At 48.4% G+C, this 11,447-nt stretch overlaps 2 protein-coding genes across 3 annotated transcripts; one reads left to right on the forward strand and one right to left on the reverse strand.

Moving 5' to 3' along the window:
• The first annotated feature begins 84 nt into the window (after positions 1 to 84).
• NDUFA2 (NADH:ubiquinone oxidoreductase subunit A2) lies at positions 85 to 2,299 on the forward strand. Its single transcript, XM_027841394.1, has 3 exons — positions 85 to 253; positions 597 to 703; positions 1,986 to 2,299. Exons 1-3 carry the CDS (start codon positions 150 to 152, stop codon positions 2,075 to 2,077), a joined length of 303 nt encoding a protein of 100 aa, XP_027697195.1. The 5' UTR covers positions 85 to 149; the 3' UTR covers positions 2,078 to 2,299.
• TMCO6 (transmembrane and coiled-coil domains 6) lies at positions 2,256 to 9,764 on the reverse strand. Of its 2 annotated transcripts, none has more exons than XM_027841372.1 (12): positions 9,653 to 9,764; positions 8,469 to 8,581; positions 8,090 to 8,202; positions 7,611 to 7,794; positions 5,116 to 5,220; positions 4,912 to 4,997; positions 4,559 to 4,675; positions 4,093 to 4,204; positions 3,737 to 3,923; positions 3,404 to 3,498; positions 2,944 to 3,111; positions 2,256 to 2,659 (listed from the first exon to the last, which is right to left on the reverse strand). In XM_027841372.1, the coding sequence occupies exons 1-12, from the start codon at positions 9,735 to 9,737 to the stop codon at positions 2,513 to 2,515; spliced, it is 1,512 nt and encodes a 503-aa protein (XP_027697173.1). In that variant the 5' UTR covers positions 9,738 to 9,764; the 3' UTR covers positions 2,256 to 2,512. The 2 variants fall into 2 exon arrangements, with proteins under 2 accessions (XP_027697173.1, XP_027697182.1); XM_027841381.1 differs by having other exon boundaries at positions 8,469 to 8,616; positions 9,653 to 9,734.
• Between the last annotated feature and the right edge of the window lie 1,683 nt (positions 9,765 to 11,447).

Here is an 11,447-nt window from a genome sequence, read left to right on the forward strand (position 1 = left end):
GTAGGGAACAAGAGACACAATTCGCCGAAGAGACCAAAGCAGCACGAAGCAAATTGGTGAGGAGGCTGATGCCTCTCCCTGATTGGCTGTACGGACGCTCTCATGGCTAAGGTTGAGGACGTAGAGGTGTTCTGCAGTGTCTGGAAAAGATGGCGGCAGCTGCAGCCCGTGGGGTCGCGTTCAAGGTGGGCAAGAACCTGAGGGAGGTCCGCATCCACTTGTGCCAACGCTCGGCCAGCAGCCAAGGAGTGAGGTGCGGTTGAACGGCGCTGGTTGGACGGGCGGGGCAGGCTGGACGGAGGTCGAAAGGTCACGACCTCGCGGGGTCATCCCGCATCTTCCCCGCGAGTGGCTGCGGGGAAGCCCCGGGAAGCGGGGAAGGGGAAGGGGAAGGGGAAGGGAAAGGGGAGGAGGGCTCCTCCCTCTCTGTCACTTATCGTGCCCTGGACCAGTCCCGCCGCCTCTCAGATCCTATGTTCTCACCTGTAAAACCGGGGTGAGGTGAACATCAAACATCCCGTTACATCAGTGACGATGCTCCCCTAACCTCAGATCGGCAGTAAAGGCGAGCTCCTTCCTTTCACTCCGTTCTTCAGGGACTTCATTGAGAAGCACTACGTGGAGCTGAAGAAGGCGAACCCCGACTTCCCCATCCTGATCCGTGAGTGCTCTCAGGTGCAGCCCAAGCTATGGGTCCGCTATGGTGAGCTGGGGCTTGGGATTCCTTGGGGTGGCGGGGAGCATTCTAGCTTGTTAAGGTTCAGGGAACCATGTTGAGGTTTAGGGGTTCTGGGACCCTGAAATTGCGACAGGCATGCCCTGCCCCAATGAATTCGACCCAAGCCTTCGTTCAGCCAAAGACAAGGTTTGTTAAAGATCCGCCATGTAGGCCAGACCCTTAAAGAATCTGAACATTTGTGAACTATTGGCTGCATTTTAAGAATCTGAGCGCCTTGGGGCAGCTAGGTGGCTCAGTGGATAGCGCACCGGCCCTGGATTCAGGAGGACCCGAGTTCAAATGTGGCTTCAGACATGTAACATTTACTAGCTGTGTGATCCTGGGCAAGTCACTTAACCCCATTGCCTAACCAAAAAGCAAAAAAAAAAAAAAAATAAATCTGAGCACCTTAATGAAGGCCACATGGACTTTACATAAAGACTGTGGGAGGGATCTAGGAGTGGCCAAGTAGTTTGGGGTGACTGGAGAAGGGGTCTAGGGAGGATCATGGATGGGAAGTAGGGGTGGGGCATCCTGGAGGTAATAGACAATGGAGGGTTGGGCTAGGTAACAGAATTGGGAAATTGGGGGTAGCCAGCATGAAAGGCCAGTTGATAGGATCATAGCCTCAGGCAAACGCTGGAGACTTGCTTGATCCAGTTCACAGAGTCCACGGTGGGGTTTCCTAGGGCCCATAGACAAATAGGACCCAAATTCTTTTTGAGGTAAGGGGCAAAGGTCTCAGCTTGGGCCTGTATCCCATCATAGCCTGTGGTTTAGCAGGCTTCTGCCCCAAGATGCCTTATTGTAGGCGCCCCCCTCCTCCCCACAGCCGTAAAAGGTTTTTCTAATAGGAGAGAATTGTAGGTGTAATAAGGAAGAGCCTAAAAGATAGGGAAGGAATCCCAGGGTGAAGAGCTAGGTCACACTGCCTGAACTTGGGACAGTAGGGGAGATAGAAGCAAAGACAGGCTTGGCCCTTTGCCTTACCTTGTAGCTTTATTCCACTCACATATAATCTGAAGGTGGTAGTTTATCACAAAACTAGCTAGAATTTTTAACTTCTACCATCGTCAGTTAAAAATAAAAAGCCAGTAGGTAAGTTAAAGACCCTTTACTCCAGAATCCTGTAATCATTCCAGCCCATCTTGGTTTATCCTTTTTCTGAATGTCAGTAACAGTCTATAGCACATGTTTAGTACTTAATATAGGCCACCTTCTTAATCAGTGATACATACATAGTAGATGTTTACTATTTTATCCTCAGCTTTTGGTCAGGAGAAGAATGTCTCATTGAACAACCTCAGTAGCGAGCAAGTGGCCACAGCTTTAGTGAATGTGATGAATAATAAAGCCTGAAGACTCAAGAAAACATTAAGAGCTGCCTCAGAGCTTGGGCTCTATTGGACTGAGAATGAAATATCCACATATTTTTAAATTATCTTTCCGTGTAAACCTGGTATTGTAATTGAACTATAATTTTTCTGAATGTTCCCTCTATTCCCCACCCCCAAACATATGCATTTTACCACCAACATTGTGACTGAAGAAATTTAATGTAATACAACTTTTCAGTTCTAAGAGAAGCTGTGATATATGAAAGAGGGAAAAGGAAGAAGGGGGGGATTAGGGGGGCTGGGGGATGGGACACAGGAAATGGGACAAGACTGAGCAGCCTCGACCTGGTGCCCATTTAGTCGTCCCTGAAGGGAAGCATAACTGGAGCATAGACGATAACTTTTGAACCACAAAACGACAGGACTAGCTCCTAGAAGAAAGCAGGCAAGAGAGAGACTATGGCAGTGCCAAAGCATTCGGTACAAGTGAACTTCCTCCCAGTGCCACCTCCTGAAGAGCTTGTATGCGTTCCTGGAGGTCAGCCTCTTCTTTGTGTTTCTCCAAGGCCTGTAGGCCAGAATGCTGCAAGAAGTCCTGAGCTGCCTGTTTAGGAAGCAAGAAAGGTTTTATGGTGAGGCATAAAATTAGTTTTTCCTATCTCTTCCCTCAAGGAAAGTGTCACAAATAAGGGAAAGAGTAGCTGAGCCTCTGGATGTTATCATATTCTCTTCACTGAATGATGCTGGGGGAGGTAGGGCAGGGTGGGAATATCAGCCTATATGGAATATGAGTGCTGGTTAGGATGTGGTAGGGCTTCAATCTATCTTGAGCCTATAAAACTACATGGCTTAAAAAAAAGTCTACCATGAACCTGAATCAAAACCCACCTCAGGCTGGTGTACAAACAGCAGTTGCAATAGCTCCAAGCTCTGGCCTACCACCTCTGAGTCAGAAAGGGTCAAGATATCTAGCAAGTGGGGGAGTAGTGGACCAGGCCACAGCCTCTGGCAGTAGAAAGGGCCCTTCTCTGCAATGTTGCACAGGATTGTGAGCACCTACAAATACAATAATAATAACATTTAACATTTGTATAGCACTTCAGAAATTGTAAAGAGCTTTCCCCAATACTACAGTTAGCAAGCGTTATATTTGTTTCATAGATGAGGAAGCTAAGGCTTCAAATAGCTACACAACATCTACAGTCACAGCTAGTAAGGTTCAGAGGAAAGCACCTAACTCCCAACTCCTATTTGTTTCCTGCTACACCAAACTACTAAATATTTGAAAGGACAACACAAACTCGTGTTCCTAACCTCCAAAGAAACAGAAACCCCAACTATTACTTACCAATATACGTACCACCCGTGAAATGGGTAAGAGTTGCAAGAGGGGAGCGACAAGATCCAGGGAGAGCATCGCAGTGCAGAGGCCAGGATCTTTCACTAGAGAAGAGGCATCATGACCGGGTTATTCACAGAATTCAAGTCAGAGGAAGAGAGGTATAGTTGAAGCACAACTAGTTACCCATGTGTTACAAGGTAATGAAACACCTTTCTCTCTAATCTGTCCCAATCTGAGTTTAAGCTGAGAGGTCCCCAGATGGTCAGAGAAGCCACTGTTACTTAACCAGGGATAAAATTTAGTCATTGTAGTGAACTGACTTGGAGCCCCATCACATACCAGTTAGGTTGTTGAGGACCCAAAGGCACTCAGGAACCAGGCTAGGTTGATGCTGGATGAAGAACTCCATGAGGATAAACATGGCCACTATAATTCGCTCATCTCCAAAATCTGCTCGTACCCCTGCATCTGCCGCTCCTTCCTCTGCCAGCAAGTTACCAAAGCACCGAAGTACTGGACAGGCCAACTGCAAAGGCAAGATGGGTGACCAGGAGACCAAAGGGGCTAGCTGGGAACTGAAGCCCAAGGGAAGGCACCAAGGATATTACAGACAGAACGTGTCACCAAGCAGGGCTGAAGACACACCTGGTTCTCCTAGGTGGTGAGAAATTCCTCAGTGACCTCCCTTTACCTACCAGATCCAGTCCTGTATCCACAGATCCTGAGGCAGCCCTAGCCAAATCCATCAGCAATAGCCCCAGAGTGGACAAAGCTCCTCGAGAAATGAGCAGTGGATTATTCACCTGGCTGGAGCAGAAGAGAAAACAGTCAAGTCCCCACATCCTGGGTCCCTAAGTCCTAGCTTGATCTAAGGCACAAAGCCAGGAAGAATTCTGTTACAGGTTAGGAGGCAGCCAAAGTCAGTATGACCCCTGGGACCTACGACATCTGGAGAACTGAAGGAGAAAAGCAGGATTTAAATTGTGTTCCAAGCCTAAAGAAAGGAATAAGGTAGGAATCAAGTACTGTCACACCCCCCTTCCCTGCAATACCAGGAAATGCTTTTGCTGTGGCTTTGATTCAATACCCCATATATCCATGAGTACACAGGGATTACTAAGGAAGGTTATGGGTGGCATTCCTGGTCTGGGCCCATGGTACCTGCAGATAATGTAATGAAGGCACCAGGCAAACTCCACAGCAACACTAGCCCCCAGCTCTGGGGTAGGGTGTAGAAGTCGAAGCATGTTCGGGAGGATGGCAGAGTCCAAGACAGAGCTGCAGGTCAAAAAGGCACAATGAGTGAAAACATCTGAGTGAAAGTGCAAGGTACCCATCAGGACCTCACTGTGAGTGAAAATGACACAATCTTGAGGCCCTTCTCAGAAGCATGGGAAATCAGGTAAATAAACCCAGGAGGAAACAGTATCCCTGGCAGTAGCCTGGGCTCACCTTTGGCCATCACAGTCTCCCTCTTCCTATGCTGCTGTCCAAAGGAAAGAGGATTTACTTACGGAATGATTTCTTTGGGAGCTTCATTGGCCTGCAAAAGTTGTGACAAGGTGTAGCCAAGAGCTTCCAGAACAGCTGCATGGGGCGACTGGAATAGGACAATGTAGATCTTAATGAAGGAACAGAAAGCAGTGGCAAGAGCCATCCTCCCCAAGCACAGAAGGTATGAAGGGGGTAAGAGGAAGGAAGAACACTTGATCTCTCACCTGGATGCATAAAGCAAGAGCTGGAATAATGCCCTGTGGCAGAAGCTGCCTCCTCACAGCCTCACTCTCCACAGCCAGGTTGCCTAGTGTGTAGAGACATAGCTCCTGATTACAGAAGGGAACAAGAAAGAGTTCTGAGGTTATTCCCTTCCCCAGACTAAGAAGAGGGGAATCCTTAAAACAATTTTATCAACAAATCTGAGCCCAGGAATTCTACATTTCAATAAGTGAACACTGGCCACCCCCAGGGTCCTGCCCCTGCCCCTGAGGAATTGATATCAGACTGGACACATGAGCAGAGCTGTTCATCCCAGTGCACCAGTAATCAGAAGCTGGGGATCAGTACCTACTCGTGCCTTATACCACCGCTTTAGTTAATACTAATAATATGACTTTCAAATAACATGTGACATAATGTGGGTCCAAGAGTCACTGATTCTGATACTAGGTCCTGCAGTGGAATGGCAGTGGGAGACAGGGTTTCAGGCATCTGAGCAGTGGATTGACAGACATGAGTCTGGAACCAGGCCCTTGGATCCAAATTCCATCACTAGGTGTCTGACCTCAAAAAGACCAAGAGGAACACAGAGAAAACAAAGTAAGTCATTCTTAAGGATAGCATACATCTGATTCATGTACCTACTGGCAAAGGTAAAGACCCAAAGTGGCAAGAGAATATATTCCCCATAATACCCCGTGATCCAATATTTCCTTTGTCAGGAATTTACTCTGAAAATCTGTGCAAAGGTTATCATAGGCAGTATATGTAATTTTTTCAAAAACAGAAAATTTAAATATTCAATAGGGAAATTGTTATATAAATTATTCTATATAAATGTAACAGGATATAATAATACAATTAAGATAAATAAGGATAAAGTATGCAAAAAAATCTGGTATGTCCAGCATGCTACAGTGGAAAAGAGCACTGGATTTGGGGTCAAAGGACCTAGGTCCCAGTTCTGTTACCTGTGAGACCTTGAGTAAGTCATTTAACCTCTCTGGCCTCAGTTTCCTCATCTGTAAAATGAAGAATTGTGTCTAAATGACCTCTGAGTTCCCTTCTAGCTTTCAATCTGTGGAACCTTTATGAAAAAATGTAAACTGAAAAAAGCAGAACCATAAGAATGGAATACACATTATATGGGAGGAAAATGAATGAGAAGAAATGGACAAAGAATCCTGATGAAGATGTAAGCAGGTATACTTAATCTTTTTTATGTCACAGATCTCTTTGGCAATCCAGTGAAGCCTATGGACCCCTTCTCAGAATAATGCTTTTAAATGCATAAGATAAAACATTTAGGTTTGTAAATGAAATATTATATTAAAATAGTTGTCAAAAAATTATTTTAAAAGTTCATCGACCAGAGAGAGAACTGATTAACTCCAGGTTCAGATTGAAGCATGCTTTTTCCACTTTATTTTTCTTGCTTTTTTGTATGTGGCAACATTGCTAATATGGAAATGTTTTGCATGACTTCACATGTATAATTAATACCATATTGCGTGCTTTCTCAATGGGTGGGGGAGGGGCTGGAGGGAGACAACTGGAAAATCAAAAAATTTGCAAATGATTGTTAAAGTTAATAAAGTGCAATTTTTAAAAAAGGTCATAGACTTCAGGCTAAGAACATCTGATATAAACAGATGACAAAAATTTGTATGATGCTTTTTAAAAAACGACTAGGGGCAGCTAGGTGGCGCAGTGGATAGAGCACCGGCCCTGGAGTCAGGACAACCTGAGTTGAAATCTGGCCTCCGACCAAACACTTGACACTTACTAGTTGTATGACCCTGGGCAAGTCACTTAACCCCAACTGCCTAAAAAATAAAAATAAAAATAAGAAAATAAAAAAACTAGACTAATTTCATTGATATGAGGAACTCCTCCAGACAAGTGAAACTCCCTCTGCCAACTCTGATTAAAAACTGTCCTGCTATTTAAGTCTTATAGATTTGCCTGGACACTGAAAGGTTGAGCAACTTGACCAGGGTCACACAGTGTATGCCAGAGACAAGACTTGAATCCAGGTCTTCTTGACTCCAAGGTCTACACCACTGAGCCTCTCTTGTATGATGTTTTATGCACTGAAATGTATTTAAATGTAATAGATACCAAGTAAGTTTAATGGTTTATTGAGGTTCAATGTTAAACTTCTAACAAAACAAAATTTAACATATCCTCCAAAAGATCAGCTATTTAAAGTCATAGAAGTTAAAGTTAATGGGAGCTACATATGAGCTCCAAAATGAAAAAAGGATAAATGAAGTCAATAGTACATAGCAGAAAGAACACCGGATTTGGAATTTAGGACCCAGGAATCTCAATCTACTACCTACTACATGTGTGACCCTTGGCTAGACACCTAACATCTCTGGCCCTGAGTTCCATCATCTGTAAAATGGGGCCATTACACTGATGATTTCTAATAAGTCTCCTTTGGATCTCAGACACGGAGGGAAGGGTTAAAGGGAATAGGGTGAGCTCTTACTATGAAGTCAGCACTGTGCCCGGAGAGGTACGTGAGGAGGTAGGATGTGGAAGGCAGACAGGCTTCTGCCACATTGGGCTGGTCGGCATGGGAGAGTTCATGCAGACATCGAGCTGCCTCCATCTGGAGTGAAGCCCAGTTGCTAGTCAGGAGTCCAATGAGTGTCCGAATGCTGCCTTCTAGCCTGAAACACCAAACATTAGAATTTGTCTCAACCCCTGCGTCAGGTCCCTCCCCTTCCTATCCTCAAACCCACTCGTAGCAGGATTCAAATCTCAGTTCTACTATTTAGTTAGTTCTGAGACCTTAGGCAAGTCACTTCAATTATCTGGAACTTTGCCATCTCCAAAAGAAAGGAGTTGGATTAATCCTATGAAATCTAACAGCTTTCCTAGGTTGCCTTTCTTCCCCAGGAATCAGGTATCTGCTTCCTGACTCCTCCACGCACCAGGTACTTAGGCCACTATGTCTGTACTGACCGGATAAAAGTTTGCTGTGTCTCAGGATGCTGTAGGCTATGCCGGAGGCTGATTAATGCCTTCTCTTTCTCTTTCTCAGTTCCCCGCTGAGACATCCTCAGTAAGTGTAGCACCTGGGGGGTCAAGGGCAGAGTGAGAAATTCAAAACAACTTGGAGAGGTTTGCAGAGATAGTGACAGTGTCAGGTACTGAAATCTTCAAAGTGTGTAAACATTCAACAACCCCAGGGTTCTCTTTACCAAATGTAACAAAGCTATTAAGCACCAATACCATACCAAATGCTTTGTATTCATTTGGATAATGTTTCGAAGTACTACACAGCCAGACAACCCTTTATCAACCCTAAAAAGAGCCACTGCCACTATCCCAGATATCTCACCTCCAGCTCTTCCAGGGGCTTGTTCTGGAACTCATCTCTGGCTTCTTCTAGGTCATTGTCCCTCAGCAATCTCTTGCTGACCAGGTGCTGTTCCCGCCTAGCCTTCCTTAAAGCTGGGGAACAGAGAGGCCAGGAGCTCAAGCCCAAACTGGGGGAAATGGGGAGTCGGATTAGGGCTGGAGGACACATAGACAGGATCAGGACAAAACTGGGAGGCCATGGCCAGAACTTCAGGCCAAAGCTGTGGAACAGAAATGCCAGAGGCCAGAGGCTGGGGGTCACAGTAGCTAGAGGCTCTGGACTGGCATAGAATGGCCAGAGGCTCAGGTCAAGCCAGGGCTGGGGAAGTGGGGGGGGGGGGGGGCAAGGGGCGGGGGGTCAAAGACAGGGAGGGGGGGGGGGTTCAAATGGGGCTAGGGGAATCAAAGAGGCCAGAGGCTCAAAACTGGGGGTCACAGGAGCCAGAGGCTGGGAGTCAGAGGTGTTAGGGGCTGGGAGGGGGTGTCAAAGGGTCCAGAGGCTGGGAAGGGGAAGGGGAGGGGCGGAACACACAAGAGTCCAGGGGCTCTGAGTAATGACAGGGGCCACGGAGGAAGAGGGAAGGACGGAAAGGAAAGGGTAAGAGGGACCAAGGGCTGAGTGGGGGTGGGTGGTGGCGGTGAGGGGTGGGGAAAGTGGAAGAGGGTTATCAGAGGGCACAGGGCTGGGAAGGGAGAAAGGGGTGTCACAGGGACCAGGGGCTCAAGGCGGGAGATCAGAGGGGCCAGGGACGGGGGGGGGGGGGGGGGGGGGGAGAAGGGGGGGGGGGGGGGGGGGGGGGGGGGGGGGGGGGGGGGGGGGGGGGGCGGGGGGGGGGGGGGGGGGGGGGGGGGGGGGGGGGGGGGGGGGGGGGGGCCGCAGAAAAGCAGGTAAGTAGGATCAGAGCTGCCAGGGGCCCTAGGCAGCAGATCTCAGGGACCAGGGGCTCTAGGCTGGGGAATCAAAGCAGCCGAGGGCGGAGGGTGGGGCTCAAGGGGGCCAGGGGCTGGGAAGGGGGGGCGAATCACAGGGGTCAGGGGATATGGGAGGCTCGCGGGGCTGCGGGGGGCGGGTCAGAGGGTCCCGAGGCTCTGGGCCGGGGGCCATCGAGGCCGGAGGGAGGATGCAGCCCCGGAGCCGCCGGGCCGCTCGGGCGCGGGCCGCACCTGCCTCCCGCTCCCGCCAGCGATCCCGCTGCTCCTGCAAGTTGTAGCCGTGGGCCCGGAGGCGGCCGCTGCGGTGACTCCACATGACCCCGGGCGCTGCGCGGGCACAATAGGACCAGGCCGAGAACGGGCGGCGGCGGCGGAGGCGGCGGGGGAGGCGGGGAGGCGGAGAGGCGGAGGAGGCGGAGGAGGCGGAGGAGGCGGAGGAGGCGGAGGAGGCGGAGGAGGCGGAGGAGGCGGAGGAGAGGAGGGGCGGGAGGCGTCTAGACTCGCCCTACAGCTGCACTTCCGGTGGCGGGGGGTCGGGCGGGGCTGCGGGAGCGCGGGGCGGAGCCTCCGGGGGCCAGCGCGGCCTGCGAGGGCGAATCTGGTTTCACTTCCCTAATTCCTGACTTCCTAAAGGAAGTTGCTTATCCGCTCCTTCTCGTGTTGGGAAGGCCGAGAGCCCCTCCCCCCTCCCTCCGCGCTCCCGCCCCCGCCGCTTTTCCGGCCCTTCCCATCCCCCCAGCCCTCTCCACCCTCCCCCGACATTCCTCCGGACCCGGGGACCGTGTCTACGCCCCCACGAAGCCTTTCCTCCCTCCAGCCCTCTCCCACCACTGCATTTGGGATAAACAAGTGTGAACAGGAATTCTTTCACTTAACCAAGAAAGTGAATAGATTTCTTGTGTAGAAATTGGCACCCAGGGGCCCCTGTACTGAATGGGAAATGAATGACGTGATGTGAGTCCCAAATCCCAAACAAATCCATCCGTCTCATAGTTTTCTTCTGATAATGCAGAATCACTGACATGTTATTATCAATATTATTATTATATAATAATTAGCATGTATATAGCTAGCTTTAAGGTTTGCAAAGCATTTTATAAATGTTATTTCACTGTATCTTCGCAACATACCTGGGAGGTAGGTGCTATTATTTTCCCTATTTTACAGATGAGGAAACTGAAGCTGAGCAAGATTTAAGTGACTTGCCCAGGGTCATGCAGGTGTCTGAGGCAGGATTTGAACTTAGGTCTTGCTGACTCCAAGTCCAGCTCTACCTGTTGATCCTGAATCTTCCAGATTGAGACTTCTGGAAAAAGGGTAAAAACACTGTTTATGACTGAGGAACTGTTAGTTCTAATATAGTATATATTATGTATATGTTAGCATATTTTATATACTAATATATATTCTAATATAGTGAAAACCAGACTATTGAGAAGTAGCTCTGGGGAGTGAAAAGAGCACTGGCATAACCTTTCTCTTCTCCAAGACAGGCAACTAGACTGCTTAGTTAACTAGGACTATCCCGGTGATCAAATGATAGGCAGTTTGGAGTACCGAAAAGACTAGTAGTATGTCTAGAGTTGCATAACCTGGGTTCATATTACCTCTCTGATAGTTTCTACCTGTGTGACCTTGGGCAAATCACTTGCCTCAGTTTCCTCATCTGTAAAGTGAGGACCTTGGACCAGATGATCTCTACAATGGTTTTTAACTACAACCTTTCTGTGGGAGTTTAGGTAAATACATTAGAGGCCTTTGTTGCACATCATGCCTGTTCCAACACTCCCAGTTAGCAGACAGTTTTAAGTTTGAGTTCAGGGCAGGGATGCACAAATTTGATGGAGGTGAGGAAAAGTAGGGAGACTTTGTTAATTTATAATTACTCTTCCCCATTCCCCAAACCTCACTCCTCATCTGCAGGTTAGGGGCTGAGGTTTCCATCAATAGCTTATGAGTTTGTGCAACTGTCTGACTTAAATCCAATTCACCTGCAAATGAAGGCGTCACCCCAGGATGTCATTAG

The sequence above is a fragment of the Vombatus ursinus genome, unplaced genomic scaffold, assembly GCF_900497805.2.
Source record: "Vombatus ursinus unplaced genomic scaffold, bare-nosed wombat genome assembly UNPS02004736.1, whole genome shotgun sequence".
In the NCBI taxonomy this organism is placed as follows: Eukaryota; Metazoa; Chordata; class Mammalia; order Diprotodontia; family Vombatidae; genus Vombatus; species Vombatus ursinus.

Coding starts and splice junctions, on each gene's coding strand:
- NDUFA2 (XM_027841394.1), top strand. CDS start 150: ATGGCGGCAGCTGCAGCCCGTGGGGTCGCGTTCAAGGTGGGCAAGAAC. Junction 254..596: donor GCCAGCAGCCAAGGAGTGAG/GTGCGGTTGAAC, acceptor TCCGTTCTTCAG/GGACTTCATTGAGAAGCACT. Junction 704..1,985: donor CAAGCTATGGGTCCGCTATG/GTGAGCTGGGGC, acceptor TTTTATCCTCAG/CTTTTGGTCAGGAGAAGAAT.
- TMCO6 (XM_027841372.1), bottom strand. CDS start 9,737: ATGTGGAGTCACCGCAGCGGCCGCCTCCGGGCCCACGGCTACAACTTG. Junction 3,924..4,092: donor TGGATACAGGACTGGATCTG/GTAGGTAAAGGG, acceptor TTGCCTTTGCAG/TTGGCCTGTCCAGTACTTCG. Junction 3,499..3,736: donor GGTCCTCAACAACCTAACTG/GTATGTGATGGG, acceptor CCTCTTCTCTAG/TGAAAGATCCTGGCCTCTGC.